This window comes from Protopterus annectens, chromosome 5.part1 (assembly GCF_019279795.1).
Source record: "Protopterus annectens isolate FY-2018-M chromosome 5.part1, PAN1.0, whole genome shotgun sequence".
In the NCBI taxonomy this organism is placed as follows: Eukaryota; Metazoa; Chordata; order Ceratodontiformes; family Protopteridae; genus Protopterus; species Protopterus annectens.
In genome coordinates, this window is record NC_056736.1 from 62,109,439 (window position 1) to 62,132,811 (window position 23,373).

Sequence of the window (23,373 nt, forward strand, 5' to 3'; positions counted from 1 at the left end):
CATTTTTATTGACTTGATCAAAACTAAAAGGAGTTAAGCTAATAGTTAGAAATTATCTTAGATTTTTGTCCCCTTGTAGCTTTGACCAGATTTCTTGAGCAAAGAAGTTGAAAGGTATGCTATGGTCTGAGATTTTCTTTAAATTTGCATTGGACTGAGATGTTGCCTTTTCACTGAGGTTAGTGCTGTCGAGGTCCTCAGTGTTTTTAAGTGCCTTCAGGACTTTTAAATGGAACTTCTTGTTGGGGCTCTACTACGTAACTTGGTGCCTACATGGAATTTATATTGGTCTTAAAATATTTGAGTTAGGCTCCTTTTGAGCCAGTAGCTATAGCTAAATTGAAGTTTCTTGCTTGGAAAGCATTTCTTCACCGCTGTTACTTCTGCCAGGAGAATTTCTGAATTGCATGCTATGAATTGATCCTTGTTTAATGTTTCATTTAATTTTTCTTAGTCTGCCACTTAGATGAGACTTCCATATGCATGGAAGTATTTGTTCCAATTGGAAGTATAGTATTTTTTCCTCATTACAACAGCAACTGTCTGGGGAGTATTTGTAGTACTCCTCAGGCAGCTAAGGTATTAAGACAGGACCAAGTCCTTCAGAAAGGATTTTGAGTTGTTTGCATTTATCCCAAGTCTTTATAGCATATCAATATCTAGATTATCTGCCATGTTCTACTGCATTGTTAGGTATTCTGACTTGATTCTACCACAGAAACCTAAGATGATAATTTTTCTTGTGTGTGTATATGTATGTTTGCATCCGGAGATGTAGTACTATTGGTTCTTGCTGTTTGTTTGTTGCTTGCTGGGTGGGGTCTGGCTCCCTGTGAGCCTGAGACAAAGTTGAGTTTTGAAAGTGGATGGGTATCCCCATGTCTGCTTTAAAATTAATTTAATGAATTTGTAAATCTGTCTTCAGAGCCCCAAATATTATTTCTAGCATCTCTAATGCAGCCAGGAAAGAAAACTGTTACATGTTGCATATTCTTCACCTTCAGTCAGTTCATTTAACAAGTAAGTGAAAAATGATTGCAAAATGACTGTTAGTTGGAGGCATTTATCACCATGGGCTTGTCTCCTACCACATCATAAGCACTTTAACTCTGTTTTCTGATGCTGAATCCATGAAGTACACCCAGAAATTGAGAACCTTTTTCACTAGGCTTGTTCCCTTCATATAGTGTCCCCTTGCTTTTAAGGCCTTTGCTAAATTCTCACGTATTGAGCTGCTGCTGCTTCTGTTAGCTAGAGCATAATTTTATTACCTGTACTACCGTCATCAGTGCTCTGGTTCTACTTGCAGCATCTGGGACATCTGTTTTTTTTCTAAAAATGCTTGCCACAAATCATGGATAATTACAACAGAAGTCACACATTTCAGCAGTTTTTTGCCTACTAGAAAGTAAGCTGGTTTACAGACTGTGTTCAACCACAGTGAGGGTGAAATGGAATGTAGTGTTATGCAGTTGTACATCAAGATCTTTAAAGATGTGTAAAAGTACAATTAAAAAGTTGATGAGATGAAAGCATACATTGCATGATGATACTGCACTGAACATCTGAATTGTAACAGGCAGTTAATTTAGTGTTCTGCATTGCATTTCTCTCTTCCTGCCCACTGAAATTCAGCCTCTTCAGAAATTATGCTGTTGTTGCCACATAATCCAAAATAATCTAATGTTATCAGTAATTTTCACCTTGCTCAGTAAGTGCTTGCAAGCATCTTAAAGACTTCTTCCTTTCCTAAAGCAAGTAATGCACAGACTTTAATCTTGTCTGGTTCCTAGTTTAGATTGCATATGGCTTCTGTGGAAACCCGGTTTCTATTAAGATCACTGCTCCTACTGTTTTAATTCAAAACTCTTCAATGTTATGATGGGCCTCACCTTATACATACTACAGAGTATCTTGTGTTTTGCCTGTCTTCTTTTTTGACATATTTAGTTCTGAAAATGTGTTTTAGTATGGTACTGAGGTGTATGGGATAAAGCAGGAGGTATCTTTTGGATGTATTAGTCTACAGAACAACAGCCTTCCTCTGGTGCAAGTTGCAGATGTTCATAGTGTTTCACTGTTGCAGTCCTAACCAATGGGTTAGCTGGCTCCCGGTAGCCCTCGATCGGCCAGAATACCAAAGGTAAGTAAAAATGACATCAGCTGTTGGTTGTAAAGGACATCAGGACGTCCGATACAAAAGGAGGCAGCCGACTTCACTTCCTCAGTCTTCCTTGCTGCGGAGCCCGAAGCAGAAACATTTCTTGCACAAGTGCCCGGTCGGCAGTTTACCTTTTGTGTTTCCGACTACGAAGTTGAAGTCAACTACAGCTAAGTACCCCGTTGGGATCCTCTTTTTCTTGCCTTAATGAATGTCAGAAAAGGTTAATAATTGTCTTACCTGTGGAAAGCAAATTCCCCATAGATGTTTTCATTCCTAATGTATTTGTGTAGGCTTTGACCATGTAGTTCCTAATTGTGATCTTTATGCTTCCTTTAATCCGCGTACTATTCATCGTCGGGCTAAGCATTTTGGAGTTTGGCCTAAGTTTGTCAGTATGGTGTTCGCTGGTCTTCAGGCTTCGGATATCCCCAAGAAGCGTAAGGACAAGGACCGCAACAGGCTTCCGTAGGTCAAGTCCTCGGATGATGTTAGGTTGGTCGTCAGTGATGCGGTAGCCAGTGAGGTGCCTTTGTAGCCCGCAGATTTTCAACCGCAGGCCTTGGTTGAGACCATTTCTGAGGTCCCCAGGCCATCGGCGCCCACTTTGCCCTCTGACCTTCCGCCTGTTGCCTCTTCAGCTGGATCCGGAGCCGCGAAGCTGACTCTGGTGTCCGAGACCTCAGTTCTTCGTTCAGACAGCAAGCTCATACTGACTACTTTGGCTGCAACTTCGGCGGTTGCCAGACCTCCCAAGTCCTTTAGACTTGCAGGTAAATCTTCCGGTCGTAAGCCTGTGAAGAAGCAGGCTCCAGTTTCCTCTTGTTCCCCTCATTCTCAAATGGTTAAAATGGCTGATTACCTTTTGACTCTTAGTAGGGGTTCACAGCCTCCTCCTTCAAAAAGGTGTAAGGATGTCTCTCCTGAGGCTTTGTCCTTTTCAGGTTCAGGTACTTCTAGTATTTATGTGGATAAAGAAGAAGTTTCTCAAGCTTTCTCTCCTTTTGAGGATTCAGACGCAGAGGAATCCATACCTTCTGCTTCTACTCCAGAAGATTTCTCCTTTGGTGATACTTTAAATGCTCTCAGGGAACATTTTAAATGTGAAAGTCAGGATTATCCCCTTTCTAAGAAAAGGATTAGGGAGTTTTTGGATTTGTCTCAGCATAAGCCTTTGGCTATTCCTCCTGTGTTGGAAGTGGTTGATGTTGTTTTTCTGGAAAATTCCTTGACTCCAAATTCGGTTCCTCCTGCTCCCAGGAAACCTGACAGGTATTATAGAGTTCCTGATTCTCATTTGTTTCTTTTCAGAAATCCTTTGGCTAATCCAGAGGTTATTTCTCAAGGCCCTAAAGGAGTTAAGGCCACTGTTATTAAAAATTCTGTTCCTTCTGACAGGGAATCCAGGAACCTAGATAGGTGGGGTAAAAAGGTTTATACCTCTGCCACTCTTGCTATTAGGTCTACTAATTTTCTTTTTCATATGCTGAAGCACCAGCAGCACACCTTGGAAGCTATTAAATCTAGGATAGCAATTGTGCCTCAGTTGGCGGAGAGTAAGGATATGCAGGATTTGCTGAACTCTGCCAGTCTAGTCAATAAGCATTCTTTACATTGTGGCTTTGACATTCTAGAAGCCTCCTGTAGGGCTACAGCTACTGGCTCTGTTATTAGAAGGCATGCTTGGCTCAGGGAGCAGCCCTTGTCAGAGCCTGTTAAGGCTAAGCTTGTAGATGTACCTTTGCATAAGGATAGTCTTTTTTGGCAGCAAACCAGAGGAAGTGCTCAAGAAGATGGAAGACAAAGCCAAGTCTATGCAGACAGTTAGACTTTCTGCAAGTTCAGCCTCCTCGCTTTAGCAGGAATTACCCTTCTAAGAGTTGCTAGTTCCCTGATACTAGCAGACAGAACCGTTCTAGGACTAGAGGTTACATATCTTCTAGGGGGTAGGGGGCTACCCCTCAAAGGTCTACATCTTAGCAGGCTTCCTCTTCCAAGGTGGAAAGTTCTAAACCTGCATCTCAATCTAAACATTCTCAATGACTCTGTTCAGCTTCTGCCGGTTATTGCTTGCCCGGAGAGTCCTTTAGGGGGAAGGTTGGCCCTGTTTGCAAATGTTTGGGCCACCATTACGGACGACAAATGGGTACTCAGAACTGTATCCCTAGAGCACAAGTTTGCTTTCCACACCTTTCCAGTACCCAAAGAATTCCCGGATGCTCCTCCAAACCAAAGGGCAGAAGTAGGAAAGCAAATTTTGCCTCTGTTACATCTGGGAGCAATAGAATCAGTTCATGCTCAGCAGGTAGGCCAGGGATTCTATTCCAGACTTTTCCTAGCTCCAAAAAAAGAAGGCACCTGGCGTCCAATCCTGGATCTATCCATCCTTTACACTTTCTTGATAATTCCAAAGTTCAAAATGTTCACTCTGCATCAGTTACTACCAGTGTTAGAAAAGGATTCCTGGCTGGTAACATTGGATCTCAAAGAAGCTTATCTGCACATCCCTGTCAGGGAAAGTTGCAGGTAATACCTTCGTTTCAAGGTGGGCAAGCAATATTATCAATTTTCTGCACTGCCCTTTGGCTTATGTACTGCTCCCAGAGTTTTCACAAAGTGCCTGGCTCCAGTCATTGCTTTTTGCAGGCAAAAGAAAATTCAGATTTATCCATACTTGGACGATTGTCTAATTCAAGCAAATTCTCAGGAACACCTGCTAAAGGATCTAGAATTTGTAAAGCCCCTTCTCTCTTCCCTGGGTTACACTCTCAACGTGGAAAAATCAAAAATGGTGCCATCCAAAGAGATTACATTCCTGGGAGCGAGTCTGAACACAGCCGCCCAGGTGATGTATCTCACCTGGGAGAAGCAGACAACTGTTTCAATTTGCTTCAAGGATTTGGCAAGCCAGTCCCAGCTCCCTGCTATCTCGGGGATTCATGGCCTCTTACATTCTCATGATTCCATATGTAAAGCTGCATATGAGGAAATTGAAATGGTACCTCAAGAACATTTGGTGTCAACACACACAGGACCTGGATGTGATAATTCCTCTGCTTCCATGTCTGCGGACAGACTTTCTTTGGTGGGCAACAGCCTGTCTACAGAACAAAGGCATGCCTTTTCGCCCACTCCTGGCCACTCAAGTTCTTACCACAGATGCATCGGACTACACCTGGGGAGCTCACCTGGATGGCAGATGAATACAGGGAAGTTGGAATGCCCAGCAGATGTACCTGCACATAAATTTAAAGGAGTTGATGGCAGTCCAGCAGGCTTTACTAGCTTTCAAGCATCTTCTTTCTACAGGGACCCTTCTTGTCAGGACAGACAACACCACAGTCATGTGGTACATCAACAAGCAGGGAGGGACTCATTCTTAAACCCTGTGCAGACAGAGCATGAGTCTTTGGCCCATAGCAGCATCCCTGGGCCTGCATCTTCTAGCTCAGTCCCTTCCAGGAAGGCTCAGTGTTTTGGCAGACCAGTTGAGCAGTCAGACCCTGGATCCTCACGAGTGGCAGCTGAATAAAGCAGTTTTTTACAGCATCATTTGATGTTGGGGCACTCCTGAAGTGGATCTCTTCTCTCCAGACAACCATCTTCTACCTCTTTTTTGCACCAGACAGCATCACAGCAGAGCCTGGAAAGTGGAGAGACTGTCCTTCCCTTGGACGCTGCTGTCAGTTTATGCCTTCCCTCCTCTTCCTCCCAGAGTATTATTGAAGATCAGGGGCGAACGACCAAGGACTATTCTCATATCTCCAGACTGGCCCAGGCAGCATTGGTATCCACTGCTTCGCAGTCTCTCCCAATTTCCTCCTTGGCATCTTCCTCTGAAGCCAGATCTTTTGGTTTAGGAAGGGGGAAGCATTCTACATCCTCATCTTCAGTCTCTCCATTTGGCAGCTTGGCTCATTGTACGACTCCATCCTTTACTTCTTCCCTTTTCCAGCAGGTGGTTGACGTGCTGAGGGAAGCCAGGAGGCCTAACACTAGGAAGTCTTTTACTGGCAAATGGGAAAGATTATCTCTTTGGATGTAGGCTAGAGGAGAATCTTCTTCTCAGCCTACCCTTCCTCTGATCCTGGAATACCTGGCTGATTTGCTTCAGGCTGGTCTTTCTTTTTCCTCCATCAGGATCCATGCTTCAGCCATTTCTGCTCATTGTTCTTTTGAACAACCAATTTTCTCTCATCCTCTGATGAAAATGTTTCTCAGAGGTGCTTGCAACGTAAAACCTCCCAGAAGGGCACCTACTCCAGCCTGGGATCTTAATTTTGTTTTAGAGAAACTCACTCTTCCTCCTTTTGAGCCAGCTTTCACTGCAGATTTAAAGTTTCTCTCGTGGAAGACTGCCTTCCTCTTGCCTATAACTTCAGCAAGGAGAGTTTCGGAGCTACGTGCTTTGGCTGTGGAATCTTTTCTTATTTTCCATGCAGATAGGGTCTCTCTGAGAACCAACCCCTCCTTTATGCCTAAGGTGGTTTCTAGCCTGACTCTTAATTAGTCCATTCACCTTCCTACCTTCTTTCCTAATCCTCAAAATAGAGGTGAAAGGATCCTACATTCTCTTGATGTACATAGACAGCTCAGGTTTTACCTGGACAGGACTAAAGACCTTCGGAAATCAACACAGCTGTTGGTCAGCTTTGCCCCTGGAGCCCAGGGCAAGGCTATTTCTAAGCAAACCATTTCCAAATGGATTGCTCATTGTATTACGTTTTGTTATTCCTTTCATGGCAAGGTTCCTCCTCAAGGGGTTAGGACCCACTCAGCTAGAGCAGCTTCCACTTCTGCAGCCTTTTTAAGGGGCGTCATTACTAAAGACACATTGTCTTCTGTTCACACTTTCACAAAGCATTATAATTTGCCTTTGTTTTCAAGAGCCAGGGCAGGATTTGCCCCTGCTGTTCTGCAGGGCATTATCTCCAATCCTTGGTTCTGTTGGTTCCGCCTCCCTTTTCTCTGGGCTTTGGTAATCAACCCATTGGTTAGAACTGCAACAGTGAAACACGATGAGCATAGTACAGTTGTGTACACTTCACATAAATGTAGATGTTAGAGTGTATTCACTGTTGCAGTCCTGCTTTCCCTCCCTCCTTCCCCCTTTTCTCTTTTCCTAAGGTACAGGCTGAATTTAGTTTAAGCCTTGTTTTCTGGGGGATTCTGACTGTTATGGCAAGAAAGACTGAGGAAGTGATGTCGGCTGCCACCTTTTGTATCGGACGCCCTGACGTCCTTTACAACCGACAACAGCCGACGTCATTTTTACTTACCTTTGGTATTCTGGCCAATCAAGGAGCCGGATAAACCCATTGGTTAGGAATACAGTCTAACATCTACATTTATGTTAAGTGTACCCAACTATACTTTTGCTTGGTGAATACAAAGTGATTTAATCTGATGCACTGCCCCTTTGGTGATGCTCATTATTGCTACCAGTTCCTTTAGCCTGTAAGCTGTTACAAACATTGTTCTAAACAGACCATGTTATAAACATCAAGCATCATGAAGTTTAATGTTTAGGTACTCAGGGTACAAGATTTAATTGTGAATGCAGTGTTTATGCATGTAATTGTTTACTTAATGATTTTTATGGGTAGGTGATTTTCATTGCTGCTCTTGATCAAAACTAAAATATTTGAGTTGCCTTTTTTTCTTTTTTTTTTTTTTTTTTTTAATACAGTTGGATAGATTTGCCAGCATACGGATTCCAGGAAGTAAAAAGGACAGACCTCCCCTTCCTAATTTCAAACCTTTGCATTCACCAGGCATTGACTGTTCATCTACATCACCATCTGAGTATGATGAATTTTCCTCAAAGCTGCTATCAGAAAAGGAAGTCCTAGCACTGTTTGAAAAGATGATGGTAAAGTACTCTTCTGTTTACGTTGAAAGTGTATCAGACTTTTAATTTTCTGACTTCTGTAAATTTGTTTTTAGAAGTACTAGCTATAGGTTTATATTTTTGTCTTTAAACTTGTTTGCTTTAAGGGAATATGCAAATATTGCTCAGTTTAAAATACAGTGTTTGATATATATGTATGCATCTTCTCCTTAGCTGTTTTGTTCTATTAATTTTTAGTTTTCTTTAGCCACGTACTAAACTTTTGTTGGCTGTGTAGATATTGAAAATGATCTTACATGGATGTTATTGATGCATTTCTTAATCTTTTTTTGGTTTCGATTCTTTTTCTGGTTCCCTTTTTCATACACTGTATTGTGTGGAAATTAACATTCGTAGGAGTTTTATTGAAAAAAATCAGTAAGGGTTAGAAACATCAACTCCTTTGGAGTTTGCAGGAAGGGTGTGTAAATATTAGAGCCACTTAACTGATGATAGTGAAGTGTAGTAATATAGTTATTTCATTAAACAGCTTTTAACATTGATGGCATCAAGTCTATAGCGTAGTGTAAACATGAAGGTAGAAAATGTTGCATTGTGCATCCAGGTCTGTGGCACAGAGAGATAAAACCATGGTATTGATGCAGACAATCAGGATCAGTTAGCAAAACAGAAGGTGGAGGAGCCAGCCAGAGAGGGTGGGAAGTGAGTGGCTGTAGAGTGAGATTTTTAGGCCATTAGAGTAGCAGCTTCTAAGAGTGGCTAGGAAGTTGCACCAGAAGCAAGTTTACAAATCTAGGGGGGAAGTGAGCTTGCTAGCCCATGAGCATAGCAGCGCCCTAACAGTGGCTAGGAAATTGTGCCAAAAGTACTGAGACAGTCATGGCAAGAAACTAAGTCATGTCTTGTGATGTATTAATGGTGCATACGTGTAAATGTAAACACACTGATCAGGCCTGGCATTCCAGTCCACATTTCATTGTGGAGTGACAGGGCACCCACACAGGGTCTTGGTTAGGGAGCTAAGCAGAAAACTGAAGGATGCCTTGTGACTCCCTCAGAGGGAAAACTTTTTTGGGGGGAAGAAAATTGATGGTTGGTAGACAGTGTCGAGAAAGCACAGGGATAAAAATGTAGTCTAAATTATTGTTGAACATGGAAGTCAACTTTAGCTGCTTAGTGTAGTCTCATAAATGAGCGAGTGAAGGAAATGTTTTCTGAATATACTCTGCCTTTTGCCAGATTTTTGAGCCGGTTTGAGGGCTACATAGAAAACCAAATGTCAGCCTCCAGTTCCTTGACGCACCTTAATTTTCTGTTTCATGCAGTCCATAAAATATGACCATATCACCTGCAGTTTTCATCTGGAGTGATTTTTATGAACATTAAGTAACCGCATGAGGTGCAGCTTGGTTTTTAATAAGTAGTTTAGGGCTCCCTTTTGGGAAGTGCAATTGCTGACACTTTGAAGATTCAGCTGCATTTGTAACAAATAAGAGTATTTCAAAACTTTTTGCAGAGGATTTTGCCTCTCCATACGTCTTTTAACAATGAGATACTGTGCCCCAACACCTCTGATGTATCATTGAATTTCTCTGCTTTTGGATTTGGACTGCATTTCCCCTAATTTGCTTTTGGTTTCAAATTTCCAAGGATTGTAGTTATGGCCCTTTGTATTTTAGTGGATCAGTGGGTGCCCATAGTTCATTGGTGTGCACCACAGACTTTGACTTTGTAGATGCCAATCAGAATGATTAATGCTGTTGGAAGGTGTATATGATTTCGATGTTTAGCGTGCAGCAAACCGTCTTTAGGCAGGTGTTTTCAACAGCTAAACATCCCTTGAAACATCTAATTGCAATATCATGCAGTAGCTGTTAGAGGATGTCTCATCTCCTAAAGAGAGCATCCAGGTGATTTTTTTTTTTCTGATAAGTTTTTTATGTCTGATTTAAATGGTTGTGTTGTAAGGTTATGTTTTATTTCTGCTATTTTTTCCTGAGTCAGGTTCTGTGTCAAAAATAAACTTGAGGAAAAAAATAGGGGATCTTCAGAGAAACAAAAAAGCAAGATATGTAGAGCTGCTTGAACCTATGGAGTATCAGACAAAATTGTTGCTGGGGTTAATATACAGATTTGGGCCCCCCACTGGACATTTGAGTCGAGATTTACTCTCCCACTTAAGGAGGAGAAGCCTGCTTTATTTTTCAATAATGCTTATTTTTTTCAGAGGACTGTTTGGAAGGGGAAACATGTCTGGAACAGCCGGTCTCCACTTAGAATGAAAAATTAGTAAAGATTCTTGGAAAAAAAAGTTTTACATTTACACCAGAAAAAAAAACTCCTTGCCTTGGACTGAGCCTTAAATGTTATATTTTAACTGCTCTGGGCAAGGTTGATTCTCCTGCTTCAATTAGTGCTTAATTTCTAGCTTTTACCTTGGGGGTACGTGGGAGCCCTGTTTTGATTGGCCTGATACCCAGTTAAAACAAGACCCCAGAACTCTTGAGGACCTGAGACTGGGCATCAGATGTAGTTTTCTTGAGTCACTGTTACTGTATATACATTATACATGAGAACTGGCCACAGATGGATGTCAGGCTAGCTGACCTGACTTCAGTCTTGAGCTAGATCCATCCCTGCACAAGGATGCTACCTTTGTCCTAGATGAGGGGTACCAAGCAAGTGCCACATTTATTTATTTTAGTAATTTTTTTTTTGTCACAGGCTTGTGCTTTTGTCTAGCATTGGGAACTCAGTTATTTAGTAAATTGCAGTTTTGCTTGTGAGTAAGTTTTGAGAAATATATTTTTCCACAGGGCATTCCTTGTATTATCTTGAAAAGCAGTTGTGGTTGCAGGTTCCAGAGTCATGCAGTGATTTTATTTCAGGCATTTTTTTCTTGTAGTGAAGTCTCACCTTTTTTTGGACTGCCACATTTGCATGGATTTCATGAAAGGGGAAAATTGGCACTCCTCATCACTGGCTAGTGCTGAAAACCACTTGGAAACCTTAAGTGTTAACAACTACCATTAAGTTGCACCAGCCATTTACAAGTGTGGATTATTCTAACCATATAAAGGGTCAGAGATAAGAACACAAGGAACTCACTGAATGAATTTGAGGACTTAGAGAAAGGACTTAACCAAGGAGCAGAAGTCTGTTTCTGTCAAGCAGGCCAAAGGTAACTGATGAGGTGGTCTCACAGGTATTAGGCCCAGCATCTCTTTTACCAGTCAGTCTCTTTTTGACTCCCCAGGAGGTGGACATTTCAGTGATTCCTAACACTACTTCTGGTGCCTCTAACTACATGTCAGAGTTCTGGAATTGGATGTCACAGCAGCCTAAGAAGCAGTTGCTGAGGTCTGCCAAATGGGAAACTAATTTCCTTTTCCACTCTGACAACTCATGAAAGCCATATTTGCCCCTCCAGGAATGTGCGTGGCAGAGATGAGCACCCCATCTTGTAAAACATATGCCTGGCATAAGTTAAGTGCCACAAGCCTGTACGTTTTCAGTGTACAGACTCTCTACCGAAGAAGCAGGGCATCATGCAGGATTTTAAAATGCTGGCAGAGGAACGTTTCTTGCTGAGGTAGAACTCGGTCTATTAGTCATTTTTCCATTTAAAAAATAAGCTCCATCGAGGAAAAAGGCCTCCTACACTGAGAGCAGGATTTCTGTCCTAAAGAAAAGACTTCCCTTGTATGTCCAAAATGTTTTCTTTCCTTGAATATGACTCTTATGACAAGGAAGCTGTCTCATCAGGTTTTGGTCTGAAAGATATCTTATTACCCTTAGTCTCAAGCATTTCACATGTGAAAATGGGAGTCAAGAGGTTTTGGAGAGTAAGAGATACCTGGAACTACCAGGCGTAAATGTACCTAAGCCTACAGTACTGCTGTGCTACCTGTATTTGAGGTCTTTGAAGATGCATTTATGGCTATATCCTTGGAGGTGGAACCTTATTGCCTGCCCCTGAAACAGTCCAACAGCTTTTACAAAGTCCAGTAGATTTTTCATTACCATTATATAACTGTATTTTGGGTCTAGGAGTAGGATTCCTGAATGCTGACAGGAAATCAAAATGGACAGGGATTCCACCACCCTCCCAAATGACAGGGAGAGCAGGATGCTTGAGTACTTGGGGGGGGGGGGGCTTCTAAGGTTGTTGTCAGCTAGACCTGTATGGCTAAATATTAGTGGGGTGATATCTTTAAGCAAATAAAGATTTGTTATGAGACCTGTTTTGAGATCTTGAACATACAACTATCCAGACCTGCCCATTGTGCTCAGAATGGGGAAAAGCTGTAGTAACATATAAGAATGATGCTGTAGATGTGTAATCAATGGCAGCATCTATGGAGTAGTCATCGGAAGAGATGTTTGGATGAGGATTCCCACAGGATCATTTAGCAGCTGCACTTTGAGAGCTTTTGGCAAAAGCTCTGAGTTGTCTACTTGTTCCTCTTCCCACCCCAAAGAATAACTTCAAGAAGTTTGAAAAGAAAAAAAAACATATAATATGGAAGCAGTTGTTCCATTCATTCTGAACATACAGTTATTTTCTCAAACTCATGATTAGTATGACTGCTTCAAGGACCTTGTATAAATTACTGATCCAGGTAGTGATATTCCTGAAGACAAAGAACATTTCACATTTATACTTGGATGGTGGCCTGCTTCAGACCAAGTTAGAGGGTGGAACTGCAGTGGAACTTAAAGTTCATTCCTGGAAGTCTCCAAAATCTCAGATTTTCATTGAAACTTCTCGGATCCAACCTGATACTGAGCATACTGAAACTTTTCTTGGTTACCTCCCTGAATATTTATTCTACTAAGGTCTTTTTGCTAATTAACAAGATCAATTCTCTAGAATAATTTTTCCTCTAGCAGTCCAAGAAGATAAATATATAATCATGTGCTTCAGGACTTGAAGAACATTCCTTGCTTTTGACCATGTTTGCTAGTCCTCTTGGTTATACTAGATATGCACCAACTCCAGTGGTACCAGAATGGTGAAAAGGCAATGATATCTTGTAATTGGCTATTCTTTTAGTCAGCCGACTAACCGATATGATGTATAGAGCTCTTTGTTTTACTAGTACTTCAGTTGTCAGTTCTTATTTGCTGTGTTCAGTCATTACACATAAAGAAAAGTACAGCAAGCAGTTTGTATACCAGTGGTGCCATTAAACAAAAACTAAAAAAAGAAAAAACATTGTAAACAGTGAAACACTGTATAAAACCTAGTTATGTGAGAAGGCCGTTATAGTTAAGTACCCTACACTTGCTAGAGAATCTGTTGAGGCCCATTCATTCTACCTTGCTAACATCCCCTATGAATAAGTCACCTTCAGAGAGACTGGTTACTGATAAATTACTTTTTCATGAAAACATTGTTTCTGACATTAACAGTTGAAACGTTAAAATGGCAAAGGAGCTTTGTTGTATGGCAGGAAGCCAACCTTTAGCTCTGACCAACTATGAAAACAAAGGCCTAAGTGCAGCTGAAGTGTGTGACTCAGTGGCAGTAATTTTGGAAAACCACATGGTGACTGTTAAAGCAGATGTTTGGGACACTGCTGAGGCTGCTTGCAGTAAGGGTGGAGGAATGTTGACCTCCACTGGGGGCATTGTTGAATGATGTAACAAATGCTTTTAAGGAAATTCTGAATCTAGTGGAAATGCTTTCTGAGAAAGCAATGCCAGAAACATTTTGTGGGACTAGATCCATCACTGTATTGAGTTAATGTAGTGATTAAACATTTTAATCTGTAGCAAGGCTGTAGGAGTGGATGAGATCCGTCTTAGAACTGCTGAAAATGCAGGCATAGTCAGGGTGTCCTAATTATTGTGACATTTTGCAGTTGCATGGAAGGTTGGAATCATTCCCTTGGATTGGCATATTGTGGTAATTATTGAAAAATGGAGGTTATTTCCCAACATTTAGATCCTTCATATACTGAGTGAGTTGAGCATTAACCTGGAGATGAACCCTTTTTTCAAATTTTTCAATTTTAAAAGGTGGACAGGAGGGTGTGATGAGTTAGAGGGGTCACAGTTCCTCAGTCTTAATGTGAAAGCCTATGCAAAGTTGTTGAAAAGACTTCATTGAATGGTCAGACATCTGAGGAGAAGCAATGCAGATTCCAGCTCAGCTGTGGAACAGTGGTTTATCTCATTGTCTGTTCAGTTATCTGAGGGAATAGGGGAGTTTGCTAGTACTATGTACTGTGTTATGTGGACCTTAAAATGACACGTGAACTATCTCATAAAGTTTTCTTGTGCAACATAGGTTCATAGGTAGGTACTAGGCTATCTGCCTGAAGGCATTTATAGGCCTAGCCAGAATGTGTTGGCTTTCGCCACCCCCTTAGATTTGCCTCTGTCCAGCAGAGCCACTGAAGTGATCCTCTGTTTAAACTTTGTTTCCCATTCACTTGTCAATGTTTCTCTTGAAGAGTGTTAGCGAGGAGCTCTGCCTAATGTAGATTGGAATCTTGTTCCAAAGCATGGGAAGTCTCTGGGACAGGAATTTATCCTTCCAGCACGTCCTATTTATTGTGGTGAGGTTTAGATCCCTAGAGCGTGTGGCTCGAGGGGATACGGTTTTCTTTAGGTGGAGCATGTCCATCAATTCTGGGTTGGACATGGCCTTGTATGTCAGGCAGAGATCACTTCTGAGTAGGCAGTATGCAACCAAGTACAGCTGGAGTTTCTTCAGTCGAGCTGCATAGGGCATCTGTTTGAGGCCAGTGATCCTCTTGGTGAGGTACTTCTGTGGTCTTTCCAGCTGTTGCAGGTGTCTTGTAAGGTACATCCCAAATGGGGCGTTGTACTCTATGATGGGTCTGATGAGTTATGAGTAGAGGGGCACAGTGACCTCTTTATCTGGATTATAACTCTTTTGTGATTAGGTGGGCCACATAGAAGGATTTTCTAACCACTTTGGCAATGTGATTATCAAAGGAGAGATTACTATATATATATGTATGTATATATATATATATATATATATATATATATATATATATATATATATATAAAACAATAGAAAACAAACAAACTGATTTAAACAAGTTACCCAATTAACCAGAAAAAAGCTCAAAACTGAGCCCTGCTCCAGCAGTCTTCAATCAGACAAGTTCTAACTGCACACTCCTGCCACTCGGATGCAGGGGAACCTTCTCCATAAAAGATGGCCTGGATCAGTGCTTAAGTTATACAAACTAAGCTAGATTCAGCAGGCCTGAATCTGGTCTATGCTACAGCAACAAGGTGTACCAGTTTCAGAAAGAAACAGTTCAAATAAGCAGGCACAGTAAGCCTGTGACCAGAAATTCCCAGCTCAGAAGGGCAGAATCCAGCCTCTCCTCCCACAAGAGTGCAGACCAAAAATCTTCTTAATGTAAAACAACTGGTATGAAGTCCAAGTGCTTAAATCAAAAGACTTAGAATAACAGTTACAATTGAAACAGGCTAGTACCAAGCAGTAATAAATGCAGGGGTCCCAAAGATAATGTGTACCATTTAGTCTTTGCATTTGACGAGTGACAGTTGTGTTCACATTAAGTTAGAAATGTTCACATTTAAAGTAAATCTTTGGGTGTGCTTTGTCTTTTCTTATGCTTGTGTTTTTTTTTTTTTTTTCATCAAGACACAGAGGTTAGGACAGTATACAGTTTTTGGACTGTGTTTACTGTGATGTATTTATGCTATTTGTTAATGGTGTCCACTTAATATCAGGTGACTGAGCTCCAGTATGCACTGCTGCAGTATTATCTTAAATATGAGGTGGTTGTGTTAAAAATATATACTTTCAAATCAGAGGTCACTTTTCTTTCCCTAATGACTTTGTATTACTCTGCTTGTGAGGAGGAAGCAGGAACCTCAGATGGAGAAATTTAATTATCTTAGGGCCTTCTTTACAAGAAAAACAGAGTGAGAGTCTGACCAGTGGATGTCTGCAGCAGCAGTGGTATGGTGGATATTTCAGTGAGCTGTGGTAATGAAATGAAAAAATGAGTTGAATGGCAAAGGTCTTGTATGTCTTTGCCATTACTTGTGGTCTCAAGTTTTGGGTAGTGGCCAAAGTTTGCAGTAGTAGAATTCAAGTGGTAGAGTGAAAGACTGGCTGATCTCACTCTTAATCTGTGTTTTTTTTTTTTACATCATCTAACTATAAGGGTTAAAATATGACTGTTGCCTGTAGGAGCCAAAGAATTATAGAACCATGTAATGTTTTTTTTTTAACCTCAAGATTCCAAATAATCATTAACAGAGCTCCAACTATTATGACACATTGACCAAGATCAACCAACCCTAGCAATATCAAGAGAATATTTTTTTACACCTGGATCAATACAAAAAAAAACATTTCAAGAATAGGTTTTCTTGGATAATAACCAATTATTTTCCACAATATGCCATTTATGTAGAATTTTATCCCTCACTTGTGTCTGTCTCAGCAGCCTCCAACTCTTCAGTTCATCAACAGCACTTAAAGTCCTGGACTGTGTGTGTATTGAGAGGCACAAACTGTTTCTGCCTAAAACTGATGCGTTTCTTAGCTATTAAAATCATTTAATGCTGCCAAATGTCTTGTTTCACTTGTCCTAGAAATAATAGTTAGAAGAATCTCCTTTCCTCATAGACTGCTTCATAAATATTGTATTTGGCTCTTAAATAAATGGATAGGGCATTATTAAAATAAATGGACGTAATCCCTGGTGATACAAGTGGTACATCTTCAGTACCAAGGGGGCACCTCTGGAAACATCCTAGACTGATGTTGTGGACTGCAAACATGTGTGTACAAGTGTTGCCTACCAAAAGAGTGGAATCACCTTGACTTGTTGGCATATCGGAGAATAAGTCAAGTCCAAGATGAAACCTCTCAAGATAGAAAAAATTCTTAACTCCTGTTCCCAGTTAATACTGTACTTTTCAAGCTGTGTTGCTTGGTCTGCCAAGAAAACTCTGTAAAACCTACTTTTCACCCCCTTATGTGGAATCTCTGTTTTGTTTCTCAAAGTCCAGGAGATAATTAAGGGATGTGTCCTATGCAGACCAGCTCAAGTCTCTATTCCTGTATTCTGTCTCCTACAGGCTTTTGAGGGGAGATGTGCCTGGCATACAGGGCATTGTCAGACCCCACTCTGATGGACCTCATGCATATCCACAAAACAAACAGTAGCAGAATTACCTGTTCTAAAGACTTAAACCTTGCCTGTGATGTAAATAGAACCTGCTGAAGATATAGGTATATATCCCAAAGACTACCCTGTCTATGGAACAGGCTCCCCATCCATGTGAAGCAGAGTTCCTCCGTAACCCAATTTAAGTGCAGCATGGACAATTGGATGGGAAACCGGAAATTCATCCTTGGCTTGGCACCTATGTCTGTAATGCAAATGGGTAACCTGTAAATGGTTCATCTCCCAGGCCCATGCTTACACTTATCAAGGGTATCAGAACTTGTCACAGATTTGGGTTGCATGGCTAGGCTTAAAAAGGCCCTTGTAGTCGTTGGTGTAGTAAACACCTTTGAACATATGGATATACCAGTAAGCCACAATGACAAAACTAGTAACCAAACATGAAGCAGAAACAAGCAGAGGATGAAAGAATTCAAAATCGATTTTTTTGTACCATGATGGTAATAAGTTGCACAGATTACAAATGCAGGACAAAAGGCCCTTAATTGCAAAAAAAAATACTAAGTGCTTTGATCCCTGAAAGATCACCGGACTTCACCAGAGTAACGTTAGAACAAGGATCCTTTGTTTAAAAACAAAACAGCCTGTGAAAATTTTATTTATTTATTTTTATTTTACATTTCTTAACCAGGAAAGTCCGTCTGGACACGCATCCCTTTTCAGCGGAGGCCTGGGGAGAAAAGCTCCAATATAATGTCATAAAGAAATCACACAAGAATATCATACAGACATATAGGTTCCATAGAAACATAAGTTATGTATAGATTAACAATTCCTTTAATAAAGTCAGTATACAGCATTCTAGTAGTAGGATTTATATAGAATATAAAATATAAACACGAAAATTTTTTTTTTTGTCTTTCTAAATTATGAGTACTCTCAATATTTTGTTACAGAAGTAACCAGTGATTAATATGCTTTACAGTGAAAGGAATTAGGGGACCTTTAGTAGAATCCTTGAACATGGTATTGGTGCAAATTAACCTGGGGAGTAGCATGAACAAAGCCAATTATTTGAGAAGTGGGTTCTAGGGAGTTTCTTAAATTGAATAGTGGAGGTTATTTGGCTAGGTAGTGAGTTCCAGATTTTGGCAATAGTGCAGGCAAAGAGAGATTTGCCACCATCATTTTTGTGTCTGCTAACGCTTATTAGGTTCTGAAAACTAGATCGTAAGGCTCTGGTAGGGATCTGGGGGTTAATTATATTTTGAAGTGCAGGGGGGATTTCTGGAAGGTAGAAGAGATTATGCGCTGTTGTGAGTTGATTAAACAGAAGTAGTTCAGGTAGCTTGAGCCAATTGAGTTGGTTAAGGGCGAGACAGTCGTGGGATTTGTATGAGGTTTCAGTAGCATACTTGGCTATTTTGTTATATCAAGATTCCATTTTGTTCAGATCACTCTGGCGAAGATTAATAAGGATGGGAGAGGCATAGAGAAGAATGGATAAGAGATGAGTTCTTGCATTAGTACCTTTGGTTTGTTTAGTTATAAAGTGTTTGTTCCTACAGAGAAGTCCTAGTTTTTTATTTACTTTCTTAATGGTTTGTGCTATATGGATGTCAAATTTGAAGTTGTCTGTTTCTACACCTAAGAGTTTAGTGTGTGCAGTTGGAGTAATTTGAATGTTATCTTTGGAGTGAATGGTGAAAGTGTTGGGGGGGGGGCATGACCTGGGCCGAAAAGAATAAATTTAGTTTTTTTGGGGGGGTTAAGAATAGGTTTAATGTTTGTGAACCATGTTTTGGCTAGAATAAAAGAGGTTTGTGTGTGGATTTGCAGTTCCTTTAAGGTGGGGGGCTGCACTTATAAGGGTGGTATCATCTGCGTATTGTACTACTGATGCTGTGAGTGAGGAGGAATTGATTTGGTTGGTGAATAGTGGGCCAAGGATGGATCCTTGATTGACACCTATGGATACTGGTAGCAGGGGGGGGGACAGCTGGTCATGGCATAGGACTGTTTGCTGTCGACCAGATAAGTAGCTAGTAAACCATGATATAGTGGAGGGGCTGAGGTTTAGGGTAGATAAAGTTTGGAGAAGAATGTTATGGTCTACCATGTCAAAGGCTTTAGATAAGTCTAAGAAAATGGAAGATACAAATAGCCCCTTGTTTCTATTGTGGTTAACTATATCTGTAAATGATAATAATGCTGTGGTGGTGCTGTAGGATGGTGTAAAGCCATGCTGAGTTTTGGAGATTAAGTTGTTTTGTAAGAGGTACCGAAGTAGTTGGGAATGTGCAACTCTCTCTAATATCTTGGATAGAGGTGAGAGTATTGCAATTGGGCGGTAGTTGGTGAATTCTAAGGAGTTGTCCCCTTTGTGTAGTGGAATAATGTGTGATGTTTTCCACAGGGTGGGAACTTTGAATTCTGCAAGTGACCTGTTTGAGGATGGACAAAGGATAGGCTATGGCATCTGCTGCTATCTGAAGGAATTTGGCTGTTAGGGTGTCGGCAGCTAGTGTGGTTGGTTTGAGTTTCTTAAGGAGCTTTGAAATAAGTTTAGTGGGTACAGGGTGTAGGGAAAATTGGTGGTATTGTTTTGAGAAGTAGGGTGGGTTTGCTAGCACCTGGTATAGGGCTGCTAGTGGTATTGAGGGCATTGGTAAGGGTTTGGACTGTTTTGGTAAAGAACTTGTTAAATTGTGTGGGAATGTTGTCATGGTTGTTTGGTAGTACTGGGGTTGGGGTGGTGGCTTTAATTGGGTGGATTATGCCATTTATTGTAGCCCAAAATTTCTTAGGGTTGTTGTCATATTTTTTCTGCATGTTTTTGTAGTAGTTACTTTTGTATAGTTTGATTTGTGTTTTGGCTTTGTTTTGAAGTTCTTGGTAGGTTTGCCTCAGATTACTGGTTTTGTTCTTTTGATATTGACTCCAGGCCAGATCCCTCTTTCATTGTAGTCTTAGTATCTTTAGTTAGCCATGGAGCATAAGTTAGCTTTTAATCTTATAGTTCTGGAGTGGGCATGATAGTTTAGGATCTGCAGGAAAGTGGAGTTAAGGTACTGTACTGAGTCATCTAGAGATAGTAGTTTTAAGGGTGTCTAATTACAGCTTTGTAGTGAATTGATGAAGTCAGTTGTTTTAAAGGTCTTTTTGTTACGTATTACTCTGAGGTTGGGTTGGCTTATGTAATGGGGTTTGTTCCGAATTAGGTAGGTTGGTTGATGATCATTTAGACTGTTATACAGCCAGAGTGCCATGCTAGAGTGGGGTCAGAACAGAATCCAGTATAAGATGGATTCGCGTTTTGAGATTTTGTCTGTTCTGGTTGCGGTGGATATAATTTGGGTAAATCTATGGAGGTTAATGTGGGTAGTTGGGAGTGTGGCTAGAGCAGTTTAGCCAGTCAATATTAAAGTCACCTAATAGTACAGTTTCTTGTGGCATGGAGTTTGAGATACAGTTTAGCAGGTTTTCCATTATAGTAGAGTTATTGCTTGGTGGAATGTAGCCACCTGCAATAATATGTTTGTTTGAGTTTAGTTTTAATTTGGCAAGGTTTAGTTTAACATCTTTAATTTCTTGGGTGTTGTAATCAATTTGTTCAATGGTGAGATGATTTTGGAACAATATCACTACGCCACCTCCCTTTTTCTCTACTCTATCTCTGCATATTATGTTATAGCCAGGGGCTATAATCTCATTATTATGGTGTTCTGGTTTAAGCCATGTTTCAGTTAGCACTGCTATTTCTGGTTTATATACAGCTCAAAGGGCGTGAAGGTCCTGGATTTTAAGTATACTTCTTGCATTTATGTTAATGAAGAGGAGAGAGGAGGTAGGTCTATAGTGTAGGGGGTTTGGCTGATTAGAGTCTGTGTAGGGTGTTGTGGTGGGCCCTGGATTAGGATGAATGTCACCACAGCGAATGAGTTTGTGGAGTAGGTGAAGATACAAGTTTAGTTAGTTTGTGTAGTAATTTAGTATGTCTTAATGAGGAGTGGGGGTTAGTTCCGATGGACAGTTTGTAGTGGGAGTAAGAGACTGATCTAGAGGAAGTGAGGTCTAGTGGTGTGATAGGGAAGTTACAAAGTTTCAGAGGAGTGGATAGAGGTTCAGTTTGCCATTGTGGGGGGGTTACTGATATGTAGAGTGTGGTAAGAGGAGAGGTAGGAGAGCAGGAGAAAGGTGATGATAGTACATAGGTAGACTAGTGATTTTATTAAGTGGGGAATGTTTATAGTTCATCATGTCTGGTGAAGAGTGTTTTAGGGTAGTAACTTAAAGTAAGTGGGTTTGATATACTAATAATGAGTGATAGTAAGGGTGTGGTGAAGGGTGTTGGTTTGTAAATGATATGTGTGGTGTGAAACTCTAATTGGGTGGGAGGGAAATGATAGAGGGTGTGGTGTATAACTATAAATGTAATTGATATGGGGTGGGTGGGAATGGGGGTAGGGAAGCAGATGAGTGTAGCAAACAGAGCGGGGCAGAGCCAGTAGTCCAAGACACTGGAGAGTTTGGGAGACTCAGTGTTATGTGAAAGAGAGCCTATTGCTGCTGTATGTATCCTATATGGGTGGAAGGTAGGTATGTGGCAGTTAAGTAACCTTAGACTAAATTCAAACAAATTAGTCAGTATGTCAGAGATGTGTTGTGTAATTCAGGGAAAATAACACAGTAACCATCGAGCTATTGTACATTTAAAATTTAAATTACAGAACACTTGAGTAAAAGACCCGTAATTCATTAAAGTACATGTTCTCAACAATGAATAACTAAAAAAAATCAATCCCCCACCTAGAACAAATGTAAAACTGAAGTACCAAATTGTTTTTTTATATAAAAGATATTTCATGAATACATGTACAGTACTCATCGATCTAGTAAGACTTGCATACAAAATGTTTCATTCCATTAACATCCCCAAAAAGCGTGAACATTCATTCTTTATGACGTTAATGCTTTCAACCGTAGGAAGCATAAAAGAGAGACTGAATCATTAAGACAATAAATGTCAGTGGCATTGGTCTTTATCTGCTACTCAGTTTCCTTGCATTCAAGCCACCAAGGTCCCCCTATGATATCATTTTCAATGATGCCAAAAACAAAGAAACTGAAGGAGTGCCCTTCATTTCTAGAAATATACTTCCATAATGCATTTTTACCATCCTGCTTCCTAACATCTCTCAGATGTTCTGAAATGCTATCCTTGAGTGCCCTTTCCGTTTTGACAATGTAAAAGGAGGGACACTGCAAGCAAAGGGCAATATATGTACTACCTTTTCTCTTAGACAATTACATCTCGTAGGGTATCTAATCCTACCATAACTTTTTACTGTTACAAACTTACTCTCCCGGATGTAGGACACCATTAACATCTGCCACATTTAAACATCTTGCAGCATCTCATACTTCTAGCTTTTGAGCATTTCTCACCTTCAAAGGAATTTTTGATGTTCCTATCCTTCTTAAACGTCACAATGGGTCATTGTTCCATTTTTTCCATATTTGAACCCCCTAATTACAAGAATTTTCCTGAATTATTCTAGCCTCATAATTATAAGTGAGGATACATCCTTTATTGAACTTGGTGTTCTATGTTCCACTTACCATCACACTAAACTCACTACTTCCTAATAGAGGTTTGTAAAAAAGTAATTCCTTTTCTGTATGACCTCCTGAAATATCTTGACCAAAACTTCTGAGAGCTACCCGTTGTTCAGAAGCATACCCTTTAAAATCTCTTCCCTTCATAGAAGGTTGATGCCTCTGAAACTATTCTTTCTAGCTGTGCTGCTTTACAGCACTTGCTTCTCCCAGGATAATTACCAACCCAGGAAATCTGTAACACACAAATATATTGGAGATATTCTTCATTCAGCCCAACACCATATTTATGGACTACCTTAACTACCGCACTATAAACCACTTGACTCCAAACATGCAGGCCCAAAGAGTCCTGGACTTTATAAATACAAACATTCCGGACTAGGTAGTATGTGCACCCACTAGGGGTGCTAACATCTTTGATCTGGTCCTCACAAATATAGGAGAATGTTGGACCCCCCCCCCCCCCCAATAAATGTTCCCTCAGTTCAGGCTGGTTGATAAAGCTGTCTTCTTTGAAATAAAACTAAAACTTAGGACCCTAGCTAATCCTGGAATTACTCTAAGGTAAGCTTGCCACTTTT

At 40.6% G+C, this 23,373-nt stretch overlaps 1 protein-coding gene across 2 annotated transcripts in view; it reads left to right on the forward strand.

The window, feature by feature from the left end:
- Window positions 1-23,373, forward strand: part of DIAPH3 (diaphanous related formin 3) — a 4,946,160-nt gene that overhangs the window by 397,275 nt on the left and 4,525,512 nt on the right. For both annotated transcript variants that reach the window (XM_044072887.1, XM_044072888.1), the window contains exon 2: window positions 7,851-8,033. In XM_044072887.1, coding sequence (XP_043928822.1) covers window positions 7,851-8,033 — 183 coding nt within the window. The remainder of the gene's footprint in view (window positions 1-7,850; window positions 8,034-23,373) is intronic.